General features: G+C 38.9%; 1 protein-coding gene across 9 annotated transcripts in view; it reads right to left on the reverse strand.

The window, feature by feature from the left end:
• mctp1b (multiple C2 domains, transmembrane 1b) overlaps positions 1–16,891 on the reverse strand; it is a 35,713-nt gene that overhangs the window by 11,982 nt on the left and 6,840 nt on the right. For 2 of the 9 annotated variants that reach the window (XM_008423183.3, XM_008423182.3), the window contains exons 2-7: positions 6,514–6,634; positions 6,294–6,436; positions 6,126–6,205; positions 3,920–4,043; positions 2,869–2,913; positions 654–692 (exon numbers count right to left, since the gene is read on the reverse strand). In XM_008423183.3, the coding sequence (XP_008421405.1) occupies positions 654–692; positions 2,869–2,913; positions 3,920–4,043; positions 6,126–6,205; positions 6,294–6,436; positions 6,514–6,634 (552 nt within the window). Of the gene's footprint in view, positions 1–653; positions 693–2,868; positions 2,914–3,919; positions 4,044–6,125; positions 6,206–6,293; positions 6,437–6,513; positions 6,635–6,704; positions 6,834–9,889; positions 10,052–16,891 lie in introns of those variants that run through there. The other 7 variants (XM_008423185.3, XM_008423184.3, XM_008423186.3 and 4 more) reach the window with 5 other exon arrangements.

The following is a 16,891-nucleotide window of genomic DNA, read 5'->3' on the forward strand; positions in this document are numbered from 1 at the left end:
GCTCAGCAGACTCGCAGGTCCACCAGGTGTTTGCTAATTGCTGTTTTTTCTAGTCTTTAGGAGCGGAGTGTGGGAGGAGCAGGGGGAGCAGCACTCTGTGAGGCGGAGGCTCAGCTGAAGTCTGCAGCTCTAAGGCGGAGCTCTGTGGACGTAGGCGGTGTTTCGTGGGACCAAAGATTTATGCAACCCCAGAAATTAAAGGATTTCTCAAACATGCATAAAAAATAAAATCAAAGCCAAACCCCAGGTGTGATGAATGAATAATATTATTAGATTAATAGAGCTAAAAATGTTGATTTTACATAATAACTCCCCTTTAATAGCCTTAAAACTTAACACTGAAGCCATTGATTTATTTTTATCTGTGCCTGAGACTTAAATTAAAAAAAAAAGATCGGTGAAATCAGTTATGTAATGAGCGTGCTCTGGATCACTTTGCTCTAGAAACATCCCACCAGAAGAGCGGAGCCTCAGCCAACGGAACCGACAGCAGCAACAAGAACTCGAACACAAGATGGAGGCACTGCGTTGAAATGCAGACATGGTGACGGAGAAGTGACAGGAAGCTGGTGGAGGATGCTGTCGCTGCACACACACACACACACACACGCGCGCGCACACACACACACACACACAGTGGTGATGGTGTTTACCTTTGTGGATCGTTTCCAGGACCTCCTGAGCAGCATGGTCTGAAGACATATTAAACACTGTTCAGCTGTTATACGTTGAAACGTCTCGACCCAAAGCCACTAGAGGATCAGCTCTACTGGGACTAACTGAAGCTAAACCATGAGGGAGGGAGACGAGCTGCTTTATTTAAGCCCCATTATTAAAGCAACATAAACAGATGCATCATTTATTTTCAGTTCTGATGATTTTTTTTGTTTGCTCATTTCTTTCCCACATTTCTTCAGCGTACTGTCGCCTGATTCTAAATCCATCTCTCTGACTAGAGCCGCAGTTCAGACTGAGACTCAGCTTATTATTATTTCATATGGTGAATAATATATGGATGAGACAAGCTGTGCTTAATGACTTGGAGCTAAGAATGGATTTGAAGAGTCTCTGAGCAGAAAATAATCACAAACGTCAAAATCCATAACCGTGAAGAACTTCAAGCATGTTTTGCAGCAGCAGTTCCATCAGTAATTAAGAGTTTTTGAATATGAAAGGGTTCTCGAATTTCTAAAACAGTTACAGAAAAAAAATATGTACATATTATTGTTGCTAAAACTGTCACAGAGCTCTTAGAACAGAACCTATTTCAATGAATTTACTGTGAAATTCATAGATTCCACTTCCTGCCATCTAACATTAATCCATCCAACCATCCAAAACCAAGCCCAGTCTCCACACTGGGCCCAAAAAAGATGCTGAAAATCAGATGTATCACTCCAGTTTTTTTTTCAGAGACTCAGAGGAAATATAACTCAGACAAAATATTTCTTTATCACGACCGGGATGTCCACATCTGATCCCACCAGTCAGCATAAGATCCTAATCCAGGTTTTTGTTAATTGATTATGATCAGGCGTCTCCTCTGACGGTTGGTATTAAATTTAGTTGTTTCATTTTATTACATTTAAAGCCAAACACATTTTCGATGCAGAAAAGCAACTTTTTCATTTTATTCTGTAGGTCAAAAGGTGATATTAAAACAAAGAGGACACACGCTAACGCTAGCTTACCATTTCATCAATGTGCTCCAGACAACACAGCAAAAATATGAGTTTATTTAAAACTGTAGCTGCATGTTTTTAGAACAAATCATAAAGCTGCATATTTCAACTGAAGGAATGTGGGAACATTACGGTCCCAACTCCAGTGGAGATAAAATACCTGCCACCATCAAATTTAAAAAATGGTTGGTATCTAGGACAAAAAGTCCTGATTGGGACATTGCTAAAGAACAAGTGAAAATGATAAGCAGTTTTAAATTTTAGCCCTTTGCACAATGCAGTTGTGTAATTATTATTTTAAAGCTGCCTTTGGTCATTTATAACACAATCAGAACAAGTTATGCTGAGTTCACACAGCAGGTCTTCATGCTCAGTTATGATTTTTTTTGCTGAAAACCATTTCATTTTATTCTTTTTTTGTAGATGTTTCATGGCAAGAAAAACATTGACATTGCATAGCAGCACACTGTCTATGGAAGTAATAATGGACGCCGCCATCTAATTCAAAGTTTTAAAGCAATGGGAGGCAACCATATTATCACAAAATCATAACAAGATGAAGGAAACTGATAAACAGAAAGCGCAAGTAACAGCAACGTGGAGGGTATTTCCCATCTCAGAACTGTTACTCTGTCAGCTGTGCATGAAGCCTCCATGCCATGTTGATCATTTCACACAGAACTAAAAAAGCCATCCTGGGGTGATGTGTGAATGAAGCTTTTACCTTGATGCCTGCATTTTGGCATGAATAAATAAGTGCAGCTCATGCAGTAATGAGGGTGACGTTTCAACCACCTCTCAGTTTACGGCTCCATCTGGCTTCCTGCTCTTCCCTGCCGTCATAAAACTTTGTTTCCTGACAGAAAGGGTAGAATCACACATACAAGCAGCTAAAATGGGCTTCCTTCATACAGAAGCTGCTGATGTGGGGGATGGGGGGGAAGTATCTGTGTCATATGGGGCATCCGATCCAGCACTCCAATGGAAGGTTATCAGGTGTAAAACAAAAAGGTTTAAAATTCAATACCACAAAAATAATGTTAATGCCAGAGAGAGGAAATCCTTTCACAGAGGTCCTATAAATGTTTTCTAATCAGGCTGCAGAGGAATAAGCTAGTTAGACTCAGAGGTGAAGCTAAAGGAGCTAAAGGAGTGACGCTACAAGCTAGCTCACGGCTACACTCACTTTATTCACATAAGGTTTCCACCGATACGTCTTAACCTCGCCTCGCTGCAGGAAACACAAACATGGAAAAGAGAGGAAGATCTAACTGGAGGCTTTCTTTAATCCACAATAAGTTCATAAAGATAATATTCAGCAATTTATTCTGTCAAAAAATATATACTTCATTATTTGCATCAGCAGGATGAAACTGGTGAAAACAGGAACTAATAGGGTGTAGCAGGGATTCATGCTTTTAAGATGTTTTTCTGTTTAGCTGCTCTTCTGTTTCAACGTCTGCTGGCGCTATTTCACTTTTTGGCATCTGTAATCGTTTTGGGAGTAACGACTGTTCATGACACGCAAACTGTGTTTGAAAGAACCTATAATGAGAGCAGAATATTTCAGACAAATGATGACCGCTTTCTCTCTTGTTCCCAGCTAAGTTTTGACCTAAAGTCAGTAATGAATTCATTCATGTCACACTGTGTTTTAGAAGATCTCCGATGTAAAGCAGTGGTGGAATGTTTAAATATTGTGATATTTCTCATCATCAAAACAGCGAGGGCTTAAATCTCGGCACCCAGCGGTTTGTTGTTTAGGACTCTTGTTTTGAAGTTAAATGGTTCTTAAGAAGTCAACTTCTTGTTGGGGTTGCCAACAGTATTTGGTTATAAAAACACTGAGGAAGTTTCTGGCAGCATTTTGAAGGCTGTAATAAAAATACAAATAACAAAATGAGGACAAAGAGCCAGGAATGATATAAATGATTTCTATAGGAACAGTGAGGACTCTGCTAACCTGTATCTATAGCAACCCAGCTTGTCCCCTGAGCTGGACACATTCTTAGATCTATAGTAAAAATGAGCAAACTTGGAACAAACTTTTAAAATGTTGCAAAAAAAAAAGAGAAAAAAGAAAAAGTGAATTAGTCGTGTTTCCATCTACTGGTTTAGAGTCAATCCCTGTTTTCCCTGTGAGGATAAACAAGTTAATTTATCAGATGTTTGACATTGTAAAAAAACCCAGCTGGCAGCGACATCAACCGTATCTGACAGAGAATATGTGTACCCACCGCCGTGTCTCGAGGATCCTCCATGGGGCTGCTTTTAGGCGTCAGGGTAACTGCCAGCTCCAGAGAGCCCAGGTCCTCGTTGGGGAGCTGCGGGTCCTTCAGCACCAGAGTCACCGGTATCGTCCTGCAACACAAGCATGTGTGTGTGCTCGAGTCATGCTCCCACATAAAAAACATTAGCAGGAAAAAAAAAACCTGTTTCGCTCTTTAAAGAGGTTTTATATTGCATGGATAGTTGTTATTTTTGAGTATTAGGATTTTAATAAATATGTATTTTTCTATCTGGGATTTCTAACTGGAGCTAAGTTCCAGACTCGTGGATGTTAATAATGTGTTTTTATACTGTTTTTTTTAGCAGATGTGTTGCTTTTGGACATCTTTCAACCGACAGATATGCTATTTAAATCAATTAGTATATCTTGAGGGTCAAGTAATAAGGATGGAATTAGAGTTGAAAAAGGGAGCACATTTTCTAAAAAAAAAATATGAAGATTTGATACATGATTTAACAAGGCAGGTAATGACTATTTTACACTGGTCATGTAGGTTTGGATGAGAGCTGGTCATCAATATCAGCGTGAAATATTCACTTTGAAAAAAGATTGTCTTATGACATCCAAGAGAATCAGCATAATGTTGATAAAGTGAAATTGAAGTGAATGAAGTTGAAAGTAGAAATGCAGAGTCCAACATGCTGACACTTGAAAACTGCTAAGTTCAAAGAAGGCATGTAAGCTTGTTTTACTGTGTTAGTGTGAAATACAGCTTCAGATGTTCACCACAAACTGGCACAAGCATCAGGAAGGAGATGAAGAAAATATCTCCCAGAGACACAAAAGGCTCACAGAGGAAAGCAAAAAGAGCATGCAGCACATGGAAGTGGACCGTAAGGGGAACCAGAACCATTACAGACAGGGTTGCCAACCATCCACAGCAACATTTGCATACAGAGCCCACATGGTTAGAAAATCAGTTTAACAATTGTCTTTGGTTCTGACTGTTTACAGGTTACATAATGACCCCAGGTTAGTTACCGGTCCAGGTCTGATGGAGGCAGGTGTGGGACGTTAACATGACCCATCTCAGAGAATCATTTGACCCGTTTCTCGGGTCACGCCACTTTCTAACCTCTTCTGGTTCACATATGTGATGCTATCTCTGTTCTGATGTTCCAACCCATTAATCCATCTTTGACCCTGTCTGCTAACAGACGATACAGAGAATTCATAAAGTATATTTTGTTTGTTTTTCATTACTGTGTGCATGAAGTAGTAGGCTCTTTGGACTATGAAATCTAGAACGGAAGCTAGTTTTCTTTAAATAGTATTCTTCTGTAGTTTACGCCGTCAGAAGTGGAGACCTTAATGTATTTAGTCACTAATAAAAACTTATTTTAAGGCACAGTGAAAAGTAGAGTCAATAAAAAGCTAGTTAGCAAAAACGGTGGTGTAGGAACCATCAGTATCCTGATGGGAATCTATCATTAACTCTCCAAAGAGTCTGATTACCAACCACATTAATAAACTGAGTCTTTGTTTTGAAATGATACTAAAATTCAGCTTCACATATAAAGAAATGTTTTTCTTTTTCTCAAAAATAATTTATTTTGAAATGAATCTGTGGAAGAAAATTGTCTTGTGATGCGGTTCACAACTACATTTTGATATGTGCATAAAAAATAAATTAATTAATAAAGACTCTGTTAGACGGGTCTGCATGCGATTTTCTGCTGAAAGTCATTTAGGTTGAAACTTTACATCAACACAGCCAACAGACATGGACGACTTACGTTTTAGGTCAACATGAAAGTGTTTCCTCTCAAAACAAAGAAAGTGGAAGTTGGTACAGGTCCTATTTCAGTTGTCAAAAATCTGGCAACCCCAACCACAGACAGGTGGCTCACATGGAGGCATGCAACAGGAACCGGCACAAAGCAGCACAAAACGACACAGAGACACACACAAGCAGCTACGAGGATAACAGCCACCAGACGGTAGAACGGTCAAGAGAGAAACTAACGTTGCTCAGAAGAGAAACACAGAACAGCATCAGAGACATGCAACCACTAACCACCACAGAGAGAACAACAACAACCACAAAGACGACCTAAACGACTGCCTCTACGGCACGATGAGCTAGTTTGGATTCTTAGATCCGTCTGTAACACGACACAAATCCTGCATGATGACAGGAACGTCTGACAGACCTCTGCTGCTCTAGAGACTCCAGGTAAAGAAAAGCAGAACCCATGAAGTCGTCCTGAAGACCAAAGTCATAGTCAAACACCTGCAGGAGAGCAACACAACATCTGAACTGGCTGCTGGTTCTCTTTCACCATTGATTTCAGAGTCTCCTGTGTGTTTTTAATCTTTACCTTGACGTACAGCGGTTCGCTCAGACTGTCCACGATCAGCGTGATCTTCTCGTCCCACACCGGGTTGAGGTTTTTGTGGATGGTCTTGCTTCTGAACACCTCTTTACCAGCCAGCTTGAACTTGACGTAGGGATCGCTGGAGCCTGAACAGATCAACCATTAACACATCCACAGAGACAAAACGGAGGGGAAGGAGTAGAAGAAAGAAGTCCACAAGTACCTCCTCGGTCTCGGATGGCAAGGTTGTGTCCTCGTTTCAGCTCGATTTCCAGCTTGTATATCCCTGGTGGGGGTGTGGCTGCCTCAGCGGGGCTCCCCGAGGAGCAGGACGCCCCCAAGCCCTGTCAGGAGAGACGGACGCATTCATTAGAGCCGCTGCTGCTGCGTGAACCCGCGTCGATGCACACTCACCAACATTCTGAAGAGGAATGCCAGAGTCTTTCTGCAGGTGTTGGATCAGAGGTTTCTCTGTCTTAGCTGCATTCATACTGACACTGACTAGAGTGTGAAACTCGACTTATCCCTCAGAGGACGGCCGACAGGAAATTACACGATTCAAGCTTCCTCGTAACCGACCGCACTGATGCTAAATGATGTTTCTTCCGGGTTTTTTTGTACAACCACCCTTTCCACATCAGCACCTTCGAATGAGGAAGTCTGCAAACAGGCTTCATGAAACGCATCCCTGACACTGATTTCATGCCTAATGTACAGGATTCATGGCTAAACTGTTCATAGGACTTTACAGCTAACCTATTTCACAGCAGCACATACCTCAGGACATGCAGTATCTTCTGTGGTTGAGTAAAACTTCAGATCAGATGCAATCAAAAGTTACCAATTCTTAGTAAGAGCAAAAAGTTTCACTTCAAAATCTTGCAAAAACGTTCAGTTGCATGGGAGGAAAATGGGAAGATTAATAATTGGAAATCAGAAGGTGCTTAATAGGAGAATTTGTTTGTTTTTCTACAGAACTTTAACCAGGTGAAGCTAAACTATAACACATGAGGAGAAGATATTTCCTCATGTGTTGGTGGTCCTCAGGTGTTTTTTTTTATTATTATCTTAAATTGAAAATGTAAATATATTTTTGTACAGTTTAGGCTTAATTACCGCTCCTTCAGAAAATTTCATTTTTTAAGTCTTTATACTCCATCTTAACAGTTATTTCAATAATCGATTCATCACAATTAATCGTTTCAGCACTAAGCTGATGTTCATTTCCATATTGTGGCCGTTAGTCTGTGTCCCGTAATGAAAGCATTTTCTCCCCCACAGCAGTCAGTCTGCTCAGCGTTAATTATTGAATGTTTGCCGTGTCTCCTCCTGACACCATGACAAATTCATAATACTGTTAATGACTGGATGACAACTGGCAACAATGTTCTTTCTAAATCTGATTGCCGTGACGCGAAAAAGTCCTCCCAACCCATAAACTTTAGTAAAATATTCCTTTATAATTCCACGAATGATCCACGCAAGATTAAATAAAACATTTTGAAACTGATCTATGATGGAGTATGAGAGCCAGGATCAAACATAAAAATGAATTAAGAAGTGAATCATAATGTTGCGAGAAAAAAGTTGTACAAGAAAAAAGTCATAATATCATGGAACTAGTCATTTGACAATGAAGTCAAAATAATACAGGAATAACCTCAAAATACAAGAACAAAGTCATAATATTGTGAGAAAAATGTTGTACGACAATAAAGTCAGTATTATTACAAGAATAAAGTCATTCGACAACTAAGACAAAATAATACAATAAATTCATAATAATAAAATAATCAAGTCTCAACAATTCGATAACTTCATTGGTTTTGCTCCCATTAAAATTACTTTTTTTCTGGTCATTTTATGACGTTCTTCTGGTAATATTGTGTCCTTACTCTGCTAATGTCATGACTTTATTCTCATAAAAAATTTTTAAAATGATCTCTTAGTTGAGTCCCACTGCGCCGTGGTGGATACGTATGATGTGGCAGATAGAACGCGCTCCACTCTGCATGTAAGCAACAGTGAGAAGTTAACATCGATCTCTCCATGCTGCATTTTAAATGCCAGGAAGCCGCTGAGAATCCTGCATCCTGTCAACACATTAACGCACATCCCTCTGAACGTCCGGATCGATGCCGATGATAAATGAGAGTCTGGAGTGTGAGAGCAACAGATTGCTCCAGCGTTTAAACCGGATGGATCGCTGAGGACTGCAGGGAGGTCGTTAAGGATTCCGGTTGCCTCGTAATCCAAGTGTTGCTTGACAGCCTGTGAGCTTTGGCCTCAGAAATGTCTTTAAAAGTCTAAAAAATAAAAATAAAAATAAAAACAGCTTAAATGATTAAAACACCTAAAACCTGCTTTTGTTATATTATCTGTTATTAACATGTATTTATTTTCTACTTATTGTGAAAAACTTCTTATGAGAATTTAGATTTAGAGTTATGAACTCCTATTGGTCAACAGCCAAAAAACTGTCTGGGGTTTTTCTATTGTTTCAGAGTCATATTAATGAGCTGAATCCAAAATTCACATTGGTTTTGCTCAATCAAGTCAACTTTCTGAACTGTGGAGCAACAGCATCAAAATGTATGACCTGTTCTCACATCTGGATCGGTTAAAACTTGACCTGATTGAGAAAAGAGGATGTGACTTATGGATTCAGCCGTGCAAAATAGTCCTAATTCAGTTGAAAAAGACGAAGACAACTTTTTTTGTAACCCAGTGCTACTGATGAATGAAAACCTTACACAGGCTGCATTGTAATAGTTGCTTATAATATCTTCCCTTAGGTTGGTTCCATTAGAAAACCAATAAATATGAAAATAAGATGATTAAATATAATAGACAAATAAAATAGAGCCATATTTCATGTTCGCAGAACTTTGATTCAGTGACAAGCAGTTGCCCAAAATAAGCTGTGAATACTTTTTTATTGTTTTGTTCTCCAGCATTACTACAACTTAGGGCTGTATAAATAAATAGATTCGGCGATATATATCTATATTTTCCGCCCTCGGAAAGTATCGATTTTTCATCCGCGAGTATCGATCCGTTAAACTATAGGGGTCCATAGCCTTTTTGCTTTTTTTAACTCTAGTTTGTTACGGCGTAGCAGCAAGACTCCGCCTCCCTCAGTCTCACTTTCAACTTGAGCTTAAAGTGCACATTATAAACTACACACCAGTTTTTAAATTGTGTTAATAGGCGAAGTATAACTGGAGTTATAATAAAATTAGTAAACCATATTTTTCTGAATGTCAGAGAAATGTCAAAAGCGCCGCCATTCCCCGATTTTTCCGATTATGTGAGAGGGAATGAGCTCCCAAACGTACAAAACGAAACGAAACATTAGATTTCTGTGTTTTTGGAAATGTAAAATCTTCAATAAATAATGAAGGGCTGTATTTTATTGCTGAGAAACGAAGTAAAGTTGCGCAAGTAACCGTGAAAGAGAAGCGGAACGGAGTAGCGGCGCGAACGGAGCAGCTGCAAAAAAAGGGAGATCGCGAAATTAATGCAAATTTCGACTGGTAGCATTCACTTCGTAATTAGTTTTTAGCTTAGCGGTTTCTGTTCTGTATATAAAGGATTACCTGAAGAATGAACATGGGTTGATAACATCCGAAGCGGGCGCGCAGCAGCAGCGGCGGTGTTTTGAGCAGGAAGACGAAGATGAAAAACCCCCAGCCGGAATCCGCGGCGCAGTGAGGATGGACCTTACCACAGGGGCCGCGTTTCATTGGCTAATGTCCATTTTACGTCACAGCGCAGCTATCACGTGCGTTACCGTCTCACAAACGCAAGCTAATGTACATTGTGGACTAGCAGACAGACAGAAGGTTTTTGCATCAGGACTCGAAAAAGAATGGCTCTCCACTGTCAGTGGGGAATCTGTACAGGCGATGTCAGGTATCCTGATCGTGTTTGTGGAACTAAAATTCAGATTTCCAAAATCTGAATTTTGGAAATTCAGATTTTGGAAATCTGAATTTTGAATCCATCCATGATGCTGCAATGGATGATGGCAGCATCATCCATGCTGCCATGGATGATGCTGCCATGAAACGGAAAGCCTTGCTTGGATTAAAGCTTGTGCACGACTGCATTTGCAGCTCAACCGTCATAGGATAAATAAGAACAAAGGATTGTCTGCTGGTGTAAGTATTATTGCTTTGCTTTCTTTGTGTTTAGTGAATGAAAAAAAGAAAGTCAATAATAAACACATCCATTATGAAAACCTTTTAGTCAAGTAGAGCATAACGGCAGTACCGATACAACTTCTACACCCTGAAGCCTGTCAGTTACAACTTAGCTGAACAGATCAATATGCAATGTGTACCGTATCTGACATACATTAAAGATTTTATTTTACTTGAAAAAGCTTTTTACTAAACTGTAATAGTGTTAGCCACGCTAGCTTTTACTAAACTGTAATCGTGTTAGCCACGCTAGTACCGAGTACCGTGTATCAGGCGTAGGCACATTCGAACCCTCAAAACCATGAATGTCCGACTTACCCAGCCTTGCAAGAACAATAGGCGTCAGTGATCTTGTCCACAGCTATATTTATGCTGAGGGTCTGTTGATCTGCTGTTTTTCTCATTGACCGGTAGCATTTAGCTGCAACGTGCACAATGTTGGAGGCATCGCGTGGCTAAAACATCTTAATGTTGTCCAAAAAAGATGACATGAACTTGTTGGTTCCCCTGTCCATTGTCGTGGCTGATATTTTGTGAAAATCCGGCAGAAATGCTAAACTAATCGACTCAGAAATACTCTGCAGAGAGTCAGTCGAAATGAAAAATGCCATGTTTACACATGGAAGCTAAGCACCGCAAGGCTCTGCTTGTGAGACATGTAGTCACATGGAACTTTCGAGGGGCGTTTCTGGGTTGAGCTTGGTAAGGTCCATTTCCATGATAACAATGGCTGATCGATCTTTCTTGTTAGCAACAGACAAAGAGTATCAGAGACTGATACACCCCTACTACAACTGCCACAAAATATTGTGATAATATTATATGAGCATATCTCTTATTTAGATCTGTATTTTAGTGTTGATTATTTATTATTTCCGTTAAAATTATTAAATAATTAAGGGTAATAGGGCCCTCACTTTGTGGACGAGTGTTTTCTCTGACAGTCTGCAGCTCCACAATAAGACACACACTCTCACAGCAACACAGTTCATAAATAGTTGTGTGTCATTCAAACATGTTGAATCCATAATCCTTCTGTAAAATCACAGACTGCGATTTCCCTCAAAACGCCGCATATGTTGCCGTTCCCAAGTAGGCGGGGCTTGTCACTCCAACGCCTGAATAAGATGCTGATGTCTCCTCTGATTGGCTGATAAGTAATGGCTGAATTCTGAATATGTCTCATGTAACTGCTTATATCTGATGCTGCCATGATTTTTAATCACTTATTGTGTGAAAAAGCTTATTCACGTGTGAGAAATTGTGTTTTTTCACCATCAGAAGAATGTAAACAAAGATTTGTGTACATTTATAACAGTGCTACACGGACAGCAGCAGTCACACTGATGCATCTTTGGAACTTGTTGCAGCGACTCTCAACGTTATCATCATCATCATCATCATCATCATCATCATCATCATCATCATCATCGTCATCATCATGTCTGTCAGATTTTCACTTTGAGTCATGCGGACGCCAAAGTATGTTGGGAGCATCATGAAACTGCTGCTACACATGTTACTCAGCAAGTTGTTGCTAGGTAACCAAAAAGTGAGTGAATTAGTTGATGCCACTGGAACAATCTTGCTTAGCTAACCATGAGATATTGAGTAGCTCAAGCCTTTCCTGTACCTACATGCCCCAGAATGCTTTGGGGTTCTGGATTCCAGCTCAGTGAAACGATCAAAATTCTATCTGATGTATTTGCTATTCATCACGTTTCTATTGCAATAGGTGTCGTTATCATTTTATCATGCAGCCGCATATCCTTTAAATCTGAGTTCTTTGTGATAGTTCATTGCATAGAATCCCAACAAAGTGTTCAAGGTAAGGAGTGAAATGCTATTACTTTCCCAGTCTCACAGATCAGCACTGCATGCAACACATAGCATGACTTGTTCTAGTAATGAGGCAACAGTTGCAAGGAGAAGCAAGAACTGTTACGGATCTGAGGTCAGACCACCCAGACAGCCGGGATCTGATAAAAACATGACGGAGCAGAAATGCTGAGCAGAAGCCATGAGTGAGACAAGGTAAAAGTGTCCAATCTCTAAGATCAAAGCTGTTAGCAACAAGAAGTAGCATAAATTATTCACAGCTCGGTGGGGCTGGAGGCATCCAGGAGCTAGAAAACAGAAGCAACCTGCTGCTGCGCCACTGAGGACGGAGAAAACAAATGTCTTCTAGCAGGTGAGAGGTATGACTGAGACTGATCTCTGTCACATACAAACATTATAAACTAAATGTATCTCTCATTCAGAGTCCAAACTGATTAACTCTTTACACAAACCTTTTCCTCAGCATGTAGTGTGGCTGGGATGAACTGGCTGTGCGTCCATTAGCCATAAGACTGCGCAAATTGAAATTATGGAAATAAATTAATTCAAGAGAAACGGGGCGTGCATGGTTGACAGAACACTTCATTTTTTACTAGAAAGGTTTTGTGTCTCTTGAACAATTTCCTGACATGTTCTACTCTGCTCTAAGCATTATAGTCATTTCACAGACTGTAGCATGCCACAGGCTTTCTTTAAAGCAACCACAAACTTTTATGCAAATGACCATCTACTGCAAACAGGATGTGCGCCAACAGTTTACGAAAATATGATTTCCATTAATATATTTTTCAAGTTGAAGTTATTTTGAGCTGACAGAGATACACTGTGGTCTTACCTCCACTTTCACTTGCTGGTGGCCCTAAAACCAATCTCTGTTTCATCAAAGTGAAACAGAGATTGTACCAGAGGTACGGCTGAAACCGGAGGTTTGCATACGCGGTATAAAAAGGCACCTGCACCCTTCTTCACACTGTCTGACGTGAAATCATAATAAACGTTTTCTGTTTTAGATCAATTGGTTTGGGGTAAGATTATTGTCAATTAAAAATGTATGTGCAGGAGTCTAAATTTGTAAATGCAAGTCAATAAATGTAAAACAAAATATTAAGCTTTGTGTTTGTTTTGTGTTTTTCAAATTATACATAGATGTAAAATCAGAGGTTTTATCTGTGAGAATAACAGCTTACAAAGTACAAATCATCACCTTCCTATGTCATTTTTAGCTAAAAGTGTGTTTTTTTTTTTGTTTTTGCCTCAATCATCTTATGGCAATAAAAAGTACAAAAACATTTATTTTGGCAAATAATTACTTATTTTAGGAAGGTGATGAAATACAAGTTACAAAGTTACAACTCTGCAACATTATTGACAGCAATCTTACCCCATAGTTAGCCAAAATTACTGACAGCAGCTTGTGGAAGGATATCCAAGCCATAGAGTTTAATGGCAATGGTACCAAATAGTAAAGAAGAGTACTTAAACTTTTGACTTTGAATTAAGTAATATAATTTTTTTATTATTCTGGCATTTAGCAAATAGAAAGAAAAATTGGGAACTGTAATTGAACAAAAACAGGAAAAGTATATTCTCATTTCACACCAGACTTTGTGTAAAAAAAATGCTTATGTGTTTTTTTATAGCCAGCAGTAAATAAGATATTTGCTAACAGAGCCTCACACTGAACAATCTGACCTCATAGACAGTTTTTCTGGATGGGAAGGAGAAAGACAACAGATGAGCGCAACCAGCAAAGCTGAAACGGCAACAAAACGAGGTAAGAAGTTTACATGACAAGGCTGACTAGAACTGCCAGCGCTAACAAGCTGCTTAGTCAGAATTAACTATGGCACTAAATCAGGAAGCAAAGCTGAAAATAGTTCAACCAAACCAATCTCATCAGGCGTTCTAATGAAGGCCTATTTTAAAGCTTTGCCTTTGTTTTTACTCACAGGTGTGTGTCAGGCTTCAGGATCAGTTTAACTGCCATTGTTTCAGTTTCAGATGACTGGTTATAATGTGGGAAATTAATCCAAACATGAGTTTATAAATTAGCACTGATAAACACACATGAACTGTCTCCTATTAATATTGTAGTTTAAAGTCAACACGGATGACAAAATGTAGACTAAAAACATATAACATATTAAAGTTATAAACTGATTTGAAATGTTAGAGTAAAATAAGTGATTGTACTTTGTTGAAGCCAAAGTATAATCCTGGCTTACACAGATGATTATATGGCCATTTCTGACAAAGATCCATCAATCAATTACAGTTTCTCCTGATCTCAACTCATTGTTTATTTAAAGGAGCACACAATCAGTTTCTACCAGCCCAACCCGCCCACCAGCACGGGCAAAGAACGTTGATGCTACACAGCAGCGCTCCATTTACAGAAGTACAGTAATAATGGATGCCATTATCTATGCATCGATTTTAAATTTATTCAGCAACGGACAGGGCCTGGGCTTTTTTTTTTTTTTTGCCCCGAATTTCCCCTTATGAACGTTGCTCGCGAAAATCGTAACCGATCATCCTGCCAAATAAATATATATATATATATATATATATATATATATATATATATATATATATATATATATATATATATATTGGTGTACAATCCTATTATGACAAAATAGAAAGAATGTTTATTGACTTCAAATTATGTTAAAACAATATATTCAAAGATAAGATAATAGATAAATGATACAGATGCTGAATAGGGAGCCTTGGAATAAATTCAATAAGAGTTGATGAAGATACGTAGAGTCTTCATTAAGATTGAACCTTGTGGGCTCTTTACAGACAGTGATCAATACTGTAACTAATAGACTCTTTCTGCAGGAAACCTCAGAGCGGCTTAGACTTCCATCTTACACTTTTTTTCACATTGCCATTTTAAAAAAAACACACTGAAGAAACATAGAGTTGTGTGACTTACACAGTTCTTCTTTATAGGAGACCTGGGTAGAGCTGGGGTACAAATTAAAAAATGATACAAAACATCTTCTGGGCTGTTAAACACTTATTTTTAGTTCTTCTAAAACAGTAGAATTTAAGAAGACATCAGAGGTCATCTGTTCATGTTTCTTCAGTGGTATCCTGGTGTCTTAAAAACCTTAATGTTTAATAATCTCACAAACAACTTTTAACATACATAGATCTGATCTGAAACCTGATATTTATAATTATTGACTGAAAAAATAAAAACATTTAATTCTCACTGATACTAAATCCAGCTAAATATTTGTTGTTTGTAGTTCATTAGGATTGCTAGGATTGTGCATATTACTTCTATAAACATAAATGAATATTACATTAGAGCTCCACAAGTTCATTCTCTCCTGGTCAAACAATCATGTTGTCACCTAACTAAAATAATTGCTGAAATCATTTTTTTGAAAATGATAAGATATTTAATAATCTTTTTTTTTTTTTTTTAATTACCATCTCTGTATTGCCAAGAGATAACTTGGGTAAAGAAATCCCTTTTGGCAAAAACAAACAAGCAAACAAAAAAAACTTTATTTAATGAAGGTAATTTATATAATAATACAAGAGACTGTCCAGCCATCATGCAGTTCAGGAACGACAAACGTATCTCATACTGGGATGAGCCCTAGATATGAACATCAAACCATGACAGTAACCAGAGTATAAACCTTAGAGTGTGACGGTGTCGTCATTTTGAAGAAACACTTTTCAGTCTATTTTCCTGTTTATCTGAACGGATAACAGCAGAATAATCTGGACCGCTGTCTGGTTCGCCATCTGGGTCACTGCTCACCCACAGAAGTCAGAAATAATGAGTCTATGTAATCTGACAGACACCCATCAACAACAATAAATATCTTGATTTAAAACATGATATACACTGGTTTGGTCTCTAGAAATGGAACTTTAAGTGAAAATGTTTGTGTTACTTTAGTCCATCTCTTACTTTCCTTTTGTCAATCAGAACTGCTGTTTTCCTCACTCAGTTACTGGATTTATGCTACAGCAAAAGAAATATAGCTCACCGACAGCAGGCGTTCACATGACGAGGCGAGGCAGAACGGGTCATCTGAAGAGGCGCGGCGAAGAAACCTTCGGATTGCTAGACGGGGCTGTGCCACCGGGGTTTCGCTTAATAAAAGATCCAGGGTCAGGGATGACACAAGAGAATCCCTCACAAAAAAAAGCTCTTAAAGTTCAACACCGAGGTGAGAAATAGACAAAAGCAGAAAAACAGAATGTCTCAAAGATAGCTCCAGAATAGCAACTTGACCAAGTTGCTATTCTGGACCAAGTTGCTATTCTTGACCAAGTCAAGTTGCTGAATGAAAAAGAAAAAGAAATACAACAGAAGGACAGCAACGGGCCAGCCTGGTTGGCTGGATGATAATCCTTTCCCAGTGGATTAGGAGTAACTAAAAGAGTTTGCTTCAGGGTATGACCAGGGAAAACAGGACAACGGCCTCATCAGGTCACACACAGACATGTCAGGAGCAACAAGTGCAGACAAAGGAAGTTTTTCCCCCTGATACCATCTGATCTTAAAGACCAGACTGACCC

Source organism: Poecilia reticulata, chromosome 12 (assembly GCF_904066995.2).
Source record: "Poecilia reticulata chromosome 12, P_reticulata-male-v2, whole genome shotgun sequence".
NCBI classification, from domain to species: domain Eukaryota; kingdom Metazoa; phylum Chordata; class Actinopteri; order Cyprinodontiformes; family Poeciliidae; genus Poecilia; species Poecilia reticulata.